Source organism: Dama dama, chromosome 4 (assembly GCF_033118175.1).
Source record: "Dama dama isolate Ldn47 chromosome 4, ASM3311817v1, whole genome shotgun sequence".
Classification (NCBI taxonomy): domain Eukaryota; kingdom Metazoa; phylum Chordata; class Mammalia; order Artiodactyla; family Cervidae; genus Dama; species Dama dama.
In genome coordinates this window covers 66,258,682-66,271,451 of record NC_083684.1, presented here as the reverse complement: position 1 = coordinate 66,271,451, position 12,770 = coordinate 66,258,682, and the positions used below count along the sequence as shown (strand labels likewise).

Here is a 12,770-nt window from a genome sequence, read left to right as displayed (position 1 = left end):
AGCCCAGTAAGTCCTCAGGCCACGGCACCCTCTCGCCCACTTGTTCGCCTCACAGAGGGTCCTATTCTAGTATCACTTATCTACCAATTGGCCTGTCGCAAAAGATGAGATATAAAGGACTCTGGCACGGAGCTCTTCAGAACCCCTTCGCGGGAAAAGACACAAACGGTTTCACCAAGTCCAGGTTGAGGTTGAGGAGCGGGCCTCTCCCCGGGTGGGGTGGCCAGTGCTGCAGTCCAGGGGCGAGAGGGCTAAGCTAGGAGGTGAGAGGTGCGAAAGGACCTCGCAAAAGAGGACTTTACATGAGCGTTGAGGCAGTAAAGAGTTTTAAGCAGGATAACGTAGCGAAGGGAGGCATTTACGTGCACCGAAGGCAGAAAGGCAAGGTTAGAGACAAACCTCGAAACGAATTTAAACCCAAAATACCCGACCAGTAAGAGGACTACAAGTTTTACTTGGGGCGGAGGGCCGGGTGCTGAAATTTCAGATCCCTACTCACTCCGAAGACACTGAGGTTTGACTAAAGACGGGGGGCCTCGAGGCGCAAATCCACACAAAAAACGAAACTCTTACCCTCCAAAGTCCTTCATTCACTCTGGGCTCCGCACTTCCGTTTCCGTAAGAAACTGCGCAAGCGCGGAGTTAGAAGCCGGGCTTCCGGAGGCGGGAGCTTGGCAGTGCACTACCGGCGAGGGGCGTGGCGAAAATGGCGGTAGTTCTACACAGCCAGCAAAGGGGAGGTGGAGAGATGATTCCTCCTCATATCCTCAAAGTGCTCTGCTAACTTACTGTCTTGAACCTTTTGGAGTAAGAGCTTACCGTTGTGTGGATTACTTAGGTGGGAAGCTAATATGAATCTCCCTAACAAGTTGAAAATGGCTTCAATAAAACCTACTGCCAATAGGTTTGCTCCCAAGGCTCAAGCAATTCAGTGGTTGGAAAAGTGGGTCTCCAGTGGGGCAGTTAGAAATCATTTAAGTAGTTTAAGGAAACAAGAGCCGGACATGCCTCTGCTTTACACACTAGAATGAGTAATGAAAAATTTCTCCAGTATAAAGTTGGCCATTTTTCACTGATACCTTACAGAATAGCTTTTCTTTTCTATTATTTCAGCCAGGACGACAAATTCAACACTCTCCTGGTTCCAGAGCCTCAGGACAGAACCTGTCATCTGAGACTGGAGCACTAAGTCATGTGATAATTTCTGTCACTAACCGTTGCTTTTAAAAATGCAAATCATTAAAAATAAGTTCTTATAAATTGCATTCTCCTTCCTAGTGTTTTGCCTTTTAAAAGTACATTACACTTCCTACCTCCCACCCCTGGTTTTATTGATATACACCCTACTTCAACCAGTCCATCCTAAAGGAGATCAGTCCTGTATGTTCATTGGAAGGCTTGATGCTGAAGCTGAAACTGCAGTACTTTGGCCACCTCATGTGAAGAGTTGACTCATTGGAAAAGACCCTGATGCTGGGAGGGATTGGGGGCAGGAGGAGAAGGGGACGACAGAGGATGAGATGGCTGGATGGCATCACTGACTCGATGGGCACGAGTTTGAGTAAACTCCAGGAGTTGGTGATGGACAGGGAGGCCTGGCGTGCTGTGGTTCATGGGGTCACAAAGAGTCGGACACGACTGAGTGACTGGACTGAACTGAACATGACTGTGAGTTTAAGTTGTACAGCATGGTATTCTTACATAGGCAAATAATTACCACAGTTAAGTTTATTAAGCATGTATCTTTTAATATTATACTCTCAGGATAAAGAACAAACTATTGACATGCTCCAGCCCTAACATATTTTCCCTTTTTCATGTTCTTTAGGTGGAAATACGAAATTCAAAAATTCACATTTATTAAAACTATGATGGCCACTTAATTAGTAGCTAATATTTGGAAAAAACATGAGACTAATGTTTTGCTGAAAATCAAAAATCTAAAAATGAAGAGGGTTTTGGTCTCAACCTTCACCTTTCTTAGTCATTCACCAGCCATGCTACTACAAAGTAAAGACTAAGTGCTCATAGATTCAGAAAGAAGGATCAGAGGAGCCATCAAATCACATACCTCACCCTCTGGACTTTCTCTTCCTGTATCTATCTTTATTCACCTCTTGTTTCTAAAATCCTGTCATTCAGCATAAAATTTCAGTCTATCCAAGACCATTCTTGCAGTATAGACAAGACAGGGTTACAAGAAGCAAATAAGAGCTTTGAAAGCTTCCATTTAAACTTGGAACATGCCTCTCTGCTCATACCAGATTGGCCCAGGAACTCAAAAAGACAAGCTTGCATGAAATGGGCAAAGAAGTGTAATTCTCTCAAGTGAAAGGGAGGGTTGCCTTAGTCCAGTAGCCAAGCTTGATATGAAAGGGCAGACATGTATGATCTCACAGAATGTTGATAAATAGCTGTACATAATATTACTTTGGACTGCAGAGATCCAACCAGTCCATTCTAAAAGAGATCAGTCCTGAGTATTCATTGGAAGGACTAATGCTGAAGCTGAAACTTCAACACTTGGACCACCTGATGGGAAGAACTGACTCATTTGAAAAGACCCTGATGCAGGGAAAAATTGAAGGCGGGAGGAGAAGGGGATGACAGAGGATGAGATGGTTGGATGGCATCACCGACTCAGTGGCCATGAGTTTGGGTAGACTCCAGGAGTTGGTGATGGACAGGGAGGTCTGGCATGCTGCAGTCCATGGGGTCGCAAAGAGTTGGACACAACTGAGCAACTGAAGTGAACTGAATATTACTATATATGATAACTGCAGCTTCTGTTAGGACTTTTCCCTCCATTGTTTACACTAATAAAATTACTGATATTAAATAAGGGATATTACTACAGAACACGCAGACAGGAAAAGGATACAAAGGAACTCTTAACAAAAACTTGACATGATTTAAGATGAAGTGCACTAATTCCACGAAACCCATAACATACAAATCACCTATGTGAAACATATTTGGGTAATTGTTTTGAATTGCAATGTAAATTTGTAATTTCAAAATGCCCACCGTCTGAGAAACCCAAAAGCAGTGACTGTGAAGGCTCAAACTCCTCCCTCATATGAGTGCTGGTGCATTTGGTGTAGCCTACTGTCCTGCCAGCTTTCCTGGTGGCTCAGACAGTAAAGAATCCATTTGCAATGCAGGAGACCTGGGTTTGATCCCTGGATTGGGATGATTCCTTGGAGGAGGGCATGGCAACCGGCTCCAGGGTTCTTGCCTGAAGAATCCCCATGGACAGAGGAGCCTGGTGGGCTACAGTCCCTGGGGTCGCAGTCGAACGCTACTGAGCAACTAACCACAAGTGCTCTGCAGGGGTCTTGAACTGACATTGCCCTTTCCCTTGACAGTACATCCTAAGTAACAGCAGACACAGGGTATGACTCCTTGAACTGCTGTTGTGAGAACCATACTCCCCATCACCATCTGCCTTGCCCTTCTTTTTTTAGATATGACTCCCCTCCCCTGACTGAAGCTTAGCAATTCCTACTCTTTTGAATTTGAACAGTCCAATCCAAACAACCCACCTGTGGATCTTAATAAAGGTATATGTCCCATGCTCTGCAGAGACCCTGCAGGACTTCTTACATGTTCCCTCCAGCTATACCATGAATCTCCACCAGAATTTGAGTAATAAATGTCTCCACTTCACTTTTCCTCGAAGTCTTGTGGAGGACTGTTGCCTAACAGTCAACATCAGGGGCTCTCCTTTACAAAAAGTAATCTTAAAAATTTGCAACAATGGCATTTGACAATTCTATCAAACTTTTGAAAAAGAATTACCAGTAATTATATGTGATTTATTTTTAAGAAAAGGTGAAAGCACTTGTCAACTCGGTTTATAAGGCCAGAATTACTGGGAAACAAAACTAGAAAAATAGAAAAAAGTAAAATGAAAAAGAAAAAAGAGAAAAGTAAAATGATCAATCCATGTGAAGATTAAAAAATTCATCATAAAATATTAGTAACAGAAATGAATCAAAGAATTCATATCAAAGGTAATATAAATCAGGGAATCCCCTGGTGGTCCAGTGGTTATGACTCTCTTTTATCGGCAGGGCCCAGGTTCAATCCCTGGTTGGGGAACTAAGATCCTGCAAGCAATGAAGCTCAACTAAAAATACAAATAAAAATCAAGATCACTTATCAAATACATTATTCTTGGTTACAAACAAATTCTATGTCGAGGATGTTGAGTGTCCTACAAAAAGATTTCATGTCATCCTTTTGCCATCTCAGTTCTTTCCCTGAATGATAGCCCCAAAGTAACTGTTGTTCTTCATGTTTACACTGCAACTACTTTGTACCTGTCATCGCCTTATAGGCATTATCACGTCACAGGAGTCCCAAAACAACCCAGTAATCCCTGGCGATAAAACAGGACAAATATGCGTGGTAGAAAAAATATTGCTAAGGAAAACTGAAAACACTTTTTATTACACTAGAAAAGTAATGTAACACATTGCATACTAGCCTAATTTGAAACTGAAATTTTAAAAACACTTGGAAAATTGCTGGAGTACACTTTCATATTATCTAAATAAACATTTCCAAAGATTTTACTAAACTAGGGTAAAAATATCTCCAACAGATTAATTTTACAAGCATCTTCAAGAACCATATTAAACAACAGGATATGTGTGTACTGTGGAAAAGAAATGTTAATAAATTATTAGCATGAACATAAGTGTGCTCTTCCAAGTCAGAAAGCCAAGAATTTCAGGAATAAGCATTCGGTTGTTGTTTTTTTTTTTTTCCTTTTCCCCTTCTTTTTGAATGAAGTAGAAAAGAATAGCTTTATTGCTTTGCCAAGCAAACGGGCCACAGTGGGCTAATGCCCTCAAAACTGTGTCTCAAACAAGAGGGGGTAGTGAGGAGTTCTATAGTAATGGCTCAAAGTGGGTGTGGTCAGCTCGTGAACTCTCCTTTGATTGGCTGGTGGTGAGGTAAGTGGCAGTCAGCCTCATAAACCTTCTGGCTCCAACTGCTCTGGGTTCTACCTGCTGGTGGGCAGCAGGCTTAGTGTCTCCCACCTGGTGGGGGTTTCAGTATCTGGAGCCTGGACTTACTGAGGCTCAGGTTCTTTGCGTCTCAGCACAGAAGGAATTCAGCAAGAAGCAAAGTGACGGGCAAGAAGTATACGCTTGTGAGGGACGTAAGTTGATAGGCAAGAGGGCTCTGTCTCAGTGTTTTATGAAGTCTGACTCCATTAGAAAATTTTTTTCTGGGACTACAGGATCTTAGTTTCCTGACCACGAACTGAACCTGTGAGCTTGGCAGTTAAAGTACTGAGTCCTAACAACTGAACCGCCAAGGAATTCCCAACTCCTTTTTTTTGCTATTTGATTATTGAAACCTTTTAGTGCTCAGGAAAAACCTCTTCTTTTTCAGCCTATCTGGACAAACTTTTTTTTTTTTTTAAAGCCTGAGGACGCCTTCCTTTGAGACAAACTGGAAGTTCAAACTGTAAGCTTCACCTCCAACAAGCCTCACCCAGTAATTAAATTTTCCTCTCATATAAACTGCTCTCCCTTCAATTCCTAAGAATAAGACTAATTTCTCATTAAACACAGATGCAGGGACTTCCTTGCCAGTCCAGTAGCTAAGATTGTATGTGCCCACTCTAGGCGGCACTGGCTTGATTCCTGGCCAGGGAACTGAGATCATGCATGCCACATGACGTGGCCAAAACAAAACACACAGATGTAAATAACACTTATTCCCATGCAATGGAGAAAACAACCAACTTTTTCTGGGCACTGTTCCTACGACATAATCCATCCCTAGTAAATGTCCCTCTCCTCTCATGAATAGTCAAGCCCCTTAATATCCTTACTGCTTTGCTCACAGTTACCTAGTAGAGGATTCTGTCCACTGTGATCAATCCATGGACCATGAATATAACAAGCACAATGGGCAACAGCAATTTTACACTATTCTCTAGAGCCCTTCCTGATGCTGAATTTGGTAATTCAGGGTCCTTGTTTTTCCAGGGAACATGGATGTGAATGAACCACACCTAATGAAGCCAGCTCCTTCACCTTACTGACTCCTTCCCAGAGACCATCATCAAAGGCCTGTAATGAAGGTGTAAGATCAACAGACTTCAAAATTAAGGTTGAAAGGCATAAATAGTAATGCGGAGTTCAAGAAAGCTCAATAGAACATTTACACACTTAGATACTTGGCCATTTACACGTATGTTCTTCTGTATGTCATATACACATCATTTCCTAAGTTTTAACATTCTGTGACTTCTAATGACTCTGAAGTGCGTAACAATCTCACATTACTCTTGGGAGAACTAAAGCCTTAACTTATTCCTATTATAGGTTCTTTGATATGTAGGCTAATTTAAGAATTGTGCAAAAAATTCACCAAATTCATTATATTTGTTAAGGATTATCCCCAAGAGCATGAGCTTTGTGATGAAATCTCAGGATGCATCATTTCATCAAATTCTTTCCACATTCAGTAAATTGCTATCGTTTCTAACCTGTATGAATTCTATCATTACATCAAAACTGGAGCTACTTGACAAAAACTTTTTACAACATTTATTACATGTGAAACACTGCTTTCCAAACTAAATCCTCTATGTTTCAGAGGTTTCATCTTCAGGTACAAGCCTTAGCACATATTAGTTTGTGTGGTTTCCCTCAAAAGACACATGTGAGAAGTCTGGTGAATTGTGCAGTTAGGATAAAGCTTTTGCTCATATGTCTGTAGGGTTTCTTTTCAATGGACCCTCCATTGTTGCCTCATACTTGAACTCAAGGTAAAGATTTTGCCACACTTGTTGCATTTAAGGGACTCCAGTAACTCTCCCATCTTATCTTTGGATAAAATCCTTGCCACACATATTATATTTGTATGGTTTCTCTCTAGGATAAATATTCCAATATTAAGTCATGAGTGAGCACTAATTTGGAACCTTGCCCCATTTATTACATCTGTAATGTTCTATCCAGCACAGATTATTTGATGATGGGTAGAATGTGAGCCCCAAGTAAAGGTTTTGCCCATTCCTGGCATTTGTGAGGTAATAATCTCCAGAAAGAAATCTTTGGTGAATGAATTCCTTGTCTAAAGGCTGGTCAACTAAACATACTTATCTGATTTCTCTCTCCAGGATGATATCTTCAATGAAGTCTAAGATGGCAACACCTGATAAATTAAAACACATCCTTAATGTTCATCATCAATGTGGATTACCTGATGGAAAGGTAGGTTTCAAAATACACTGATGGATTTATGAAACTCATCATAATACTTGTCAGGTTTCTCTCCAAAATGAAACTTCAGTTCATGTTAAGGTTATCAATGTGGACTGGAGACTTTGAGACATTCAGCGTATTTCTAGAGTTTCTGCCTAGTACAGATTATGTAATGGCAAGGCTTTGCCACTCTCATGACATGTGCAAATTTCTCTCCACTATGAATTTCTCAAGAATATACAGTGTCAATTTTGAATGAATGAAGACAGTCCCACGTATATCATGTTAAATGATTTCCCCTTTGTATTTATTACCTGGTGTGGAGTGATAGTTGAGATCTAATGAAAGGTTTTCAACAGTCTTTGTTTTTGAAAGGTTTCCCTTTTGTATGAACACTCTGATGCTTTGCCAAGTACGCCTTTCGACTAAAACAGGTGCCACACTCATTACATTTGTAAGGTTTAACTCCAGTATGAATTCTCTGATGAATTGCAAGACTTGAATTCCTATTGAAGACCTTGCCACACTCGTTACATTTGTAAGGTTTCTCTCCAGTATGAGTCCTTCGGTGCCTTGCAAGATATGAATTAAAACTGAAGACTCTGCCACATATATCACATTTACATAATTTCTGTCCTGTATGGATTATCTGATGTCTCTTGAAGTTCGAGCTATGATTAAAGATTTTGCCACAGTCTTTACATTCGTAAGGTTTTTCCCCAGTGTGAATTCTCCGATGAACTGCAAGGTATGAATTTTGACCAAAGACTTTCCCACAGACATCACATTTATATGGTTTATCTCCTGAATGGATGATTTTATGTTGTTTGAGGTGTGAGCCAAAATAAAAGGTTTTGCCGCACTCATTACATTTGTAATGTTTCTCTCCAGTATGAATGACTTGATGACTGACGAGGGTTGATCTACTACTGAACATCTTACCACACTCGTTACACTGGTAAGGTTTCTCTCCAGTATGAATTCTCTGATGACTTGCAAGGTTTCCTTTCTGACTAAAAGCCCTGCCACATTCATTACACTTATAAGGTTTCTCTCCAGTATGAAGTCTCTGATGACTTGCAAGGTTGGCCTTGTGATGAAAGACCTTGCCACACTCATTACATTTATAAGGTTTCTCTCCAGTATGAATTCTGCGATGTTTTGCAAGGTATGAATTCTGACTAAACACCTTGCCACATTCATTACACTTGTATGGTTTCTCTCCAGTATGTATTCTCTGATGAACTGTAAGATATGAACTTTGAGTAAACACTTTTTCACATATATCACATTTATATAAGTTCTCTTTTGTATGGATTATCTGATGTCCAGTGAGGTGCAAGCCATGGTAAAGGGTTTTGCCACACTTGTTATACTTGTAAGATTTCTCTGCAGTATGAATTGTCTGATGAATAGCAAGGTCTGAATGTCGACTAAAGACTTTGCGACACACATCACAATTAAACATGTTCTCTTCTGTATGGATAAACTGATGTTGGGTAAGGTTCAAGCCCTGATGAAAGGTTTTGCCACTCTGATTACATTTGTAAGGGCTTTCCATATGTGTGCTCTGGTCTTGTGTTAGTATTGAAGGATGCATGAAATCATTCCCATATGAATTAGAAATGTTGGTTTGGACAAGGAGAGAAATTCTTTGAAGTAGTGAAAATGAGGCACTAATACTAATACTCTTGTCAGCTTGATTAAATTCATCAATCTTCTCTTCACTTTTATAAACATGCAGGTCATCCCAAAAGCTTAATGCAAGCCTGTTTTCAATAGGCTTGATTCCTGCAATACTTCTACCATGTTCCTCTCTCTCATCGGTGAGATTTTTGTCATGCGTTATACGCTTTCCATTGTAATTTCTTTCCTCATCTCTTGGCTGAGACTCAAAGTCATATATATTTTCCTGGATTTCCCTGAAGTAAAAATCTTTGATTTTATTCCTTTCGTGTCTTCCCAATATCACTGTTTGGAATTCTTCTCCTCTATCAGTTTTTGCATTTAGTTGTAGTTTCTTGATCACAAGTATATGAGAGATATCTACAAGATACAAAAAACTGTAAGTATCTTATTTATTACAACTCATAAATAAATATTTCATGTAAAACATGGTATTACACCAAACTAGTACTTACACAAAAAGGAGTTATGAAAATTGCCAACCATGACATAAAAACTTTTCAAACACAAATGGAATGATTCTTTACTAAAGGTAAACTGATCTGCAATAATTTTACTTAATTTTAGGGCATCTAAATTTCAAACACTTTGGCCACTTGATGGGAAGAGCCAACTCATTGGAAAAGACCCTGATGCTGGGTAAGACTGAGGCAAAAGGAGAAAATGGTGGCAGAGGATGAGATGGTTAGCTAGTATCACTGACTCAATGGACAAGAATTTGAGCAAACTCTGGGAGACAGTGAAGGACAAGGAAGCCTGGCGAGCTGCATGCCCAGGGTCGCAGAGAGACAGAACCAACTTAGCAACTGAACAACAACAAATTCAAACAACCTATAATAAGAACACTCACATTGGAAAAACTTTTGTTACCAATCCAAGAAAGTATAATTTTCAACCATGACACCAAAGCACATACCAATTAGCAGTAAACATACCCACTGGTGCCTCAAAACTGAGGAGAAAAGAATATTATATATATATTGGTCATACTTGTTAAATACAAATGAATGCTAAAAACCAGACAAAATCTACTGTAACAGTAAGTAATCCAAAACTAAATTATTCAATGATTAATCTCAATGAGTGGTAGTTTCAAATTGGGAAACAAAGAATAGAGAAAATGGTGCATATGATAAAAAAGTTTTTTTAAAAATAAAATGTTCTAAGTACCTCCTGTAAAACTATGTACCCATGGAGCAGCATAAAACATTCAGAAAGGCCACCTTCTGTAAATCAAAATTAAAGATTAGTAAATGAAATATTCTCCATTTATATTAACAGCCATTAAATAGAGCAATTCCCTAATTCTGCAGTACCCTAAAATATCCAGTTCTTTGGCTCCAAAATGTATGTAATAAAGAGTGAATTTCCTTTAACTAGGTTGATACACCATATTGGTGAGAACAAATTGAAAAGAAAAGCATACAACATATAATGCAAAAAAGGGATAGCATAATAAACATGCTAGAATATTCATGTATCTTTTTATACAAAAGACATTTTGACTTGTTAATATAAAAACTGCACTATTTCTGGGAATTTAAGAGTAGTCCAGTGGTTAGAACTCAGTATTTTCACTGCCATGGGCCAAAGTTACATTCCTCGAAGGAAGATCTCACAAGCAGCACGGTGGGGCCAAAAAAAAAAAAAAACAAAAACCTAAAAACAAAAAAGAAAATACTATTTCTTTTTAAAGGCTTGAGGATAATTATCACAATTTTTCAAGTAAGGAAAGTGGAATCACAGATTAATGTACATGACCCCAACTGACACAGAAAGTAGGAAGAACCATGATGGCAACTGTGACCTAGAGACTGAGAGAGTATATTCTTAAACATGACCCTCACCCAAGCAGTATATTACAAAATACTGCAAAAAATATCAGGAGCTTAGACTAAAACTTCAAGAGAGATGCAAGAAGTGGGCTGTGTAACTACTAAGGGGATTTAGCCACCCCTCCTGGAAATGGTTTCTGAGTTGTCACAGCTGCACACAGTGATTTAGGTTGGGTCAGGAGAAAGTTGTTCAATATACAGAGGTGTTATTTTTACAGTGTGAGTAATGTGGAAGGTGGAGGGGTGGTAGAAGAGTGCAGTGGAAATTGGGAAGTTCAGGAGAGGAGAATAATTTAAACATGTTAGGAAATAACAACCTTTTCATCCACTCCAAGGGATCACATAAACAAAGGTCAGAACTGAGAAAGGGACTGATTGGAGCTCAGGGTATATGCATATGTAGGAGCACATCTGTGTGATTATAACTAGGTGAGGACAAATAAAACACTGACCTTAAAAGAATTCGCTTAGCAATAGTATACTACTGGTCCATTTTTAATTAGGAGAATTATAGCATGAGTATGGGAAAGAACCACATGAGATTTAAACACTGCAGAAGGAAATTAACTTTCAATCTACTATACTATTTGCTATGCAAACTGAATATTCCAATGACTGTATTTCTATGCATATGTTCAATAAACAGAAAAATATTTCAGGAGACTGTGCAGTAATGTTCTTAGCAGAAAGCAGAAGTGAAAACCAGGAGAAGACCATCAGAAGGAGATGAATCAGTTAATTCTGTGCACACACAAACAGAGCAAAGTAAAGGAGGGAGATTGTGATTTTGGAATGAAGATCTCTTGGCTAGGCAAGAACACCTTGTATGGGGAAAAACAGCAGAAAGTGTTTGTCAAAGCCTGAGCAATTTCAGGATATGATCACGATAGTTAAGTAAAGAAAGAAAAAAATGTTACTAAACTATTTTTTTTGTTGTTACTAAACTATTAATTACAGAACATACTTTGGTTATATAAAATATTTGCATCAACACCCCTTGTTATTAAACATGACAGTGTTCTTTTAGCTAGCCTGTCTAAATACTGGAAGTCATATCATTAAATTTCTTAATTTACCAAACTCTGCAAAGAAAAACAAAACCATGAGGGAGTGACATCAGCAGGATAGTAAACCATAGGCATGCATTACCCATGAGGGAACCAAGTTAAAAACAATAAACGAAAAACAACTGGGGAAAACTCAACAAACCAATAAAGAAGAGGCAGCACCCAAGCAAATGCTTGTCCTAAAACACTAGACTGAAAAACGTAGGAAAGTTCATGACAATTTCCTGGCCTTCGACTCCCCTCTTCCTCCTTACACTGCACTGAGAGTGAACTGGCACAAGCCTCCCCATTCCCAGAGGTTCCCTCAGGCATAAATGCTAAAAACATGAAAGTAAACACTAGAAAGTGAAATAAGTGACCTAAACACAATAAAGGACATGTAATAAAAGCCCACAGCCAACATCATAATCAATGGGGAATGACTTAAACCTTTTCCTCTAAGACCAGGAATGTAACAAAGATGTTTGCACTACTTCTAAAAGAAAAATTACTGAAATTCCTAACAAGAACATGTAGGTAGAAGAAAAAGACATAAAACCAATCCTAATAGCAAATGAAGCAAATCCATCTCTTCTGAAAAATGAAATGTTCTAATATGTAAAAAACCCCGTGAAATTCCCTGTAGTTCAGTGGTTAGGACTCCACGCTTCCACTGTCAGGGGCCCAGGTTCAATCCCTGTTGGGAGAACAAGGATCCCACAAGCCATGTGGTAAGGCGAAAAAAAAAAAAAAAAATACCACCACCTTGAATAGTTTGCAAAAAAAACAAGAAATAATGAACTCAGAAAAAGAACAATATGCAAAACCAACAAACAAAAGTCAATACTGTTTCTATATATTAACAATAAAAAAAAATCAGGAAGGAAATTCAGAAGACAACTCCATTTAAAATATTATCAAAAAAATAAAGTACTTGGAAAAACTTTATAGAAGAAGGCAAAGATATT

General features: G+C 39.0%; 1 protein-coding gene across 6 annotated transcripts in view; it reads right to left on the bottom strand.

The window, feature by feature from the left end:
• Window positions 1-7,515: 7,515 nt before the first annotated feature.
• Window positions 7,516-12,770, bottom strand: part of LOC133054808 (zinc finger protein 83-like) — a 38,124-nt gene continuing 32,869 nt past the window's right edge. For 5 of the 6 annotated variants that reach the window (XM_061140129.1, XM_061140128.1, XM_061140130.1 and 2 more), the window contains one exon: window positions 7,516-9,281. In XM_061140129.1, the coding sequence (XP_060996112.1) occupies window positions 7,588-9,281 (1,694 nt within the window). In that variant the 3' untranslated portion in view covers window positions 7,516-7,587. Of the gene's footprint in view, window positions 9,282-10,091; window positions 10,148-12,770 lie in introns of all 6 variants that reach the window. The other variant, XM_061140132.1, reaches the window with a different exon arrangement.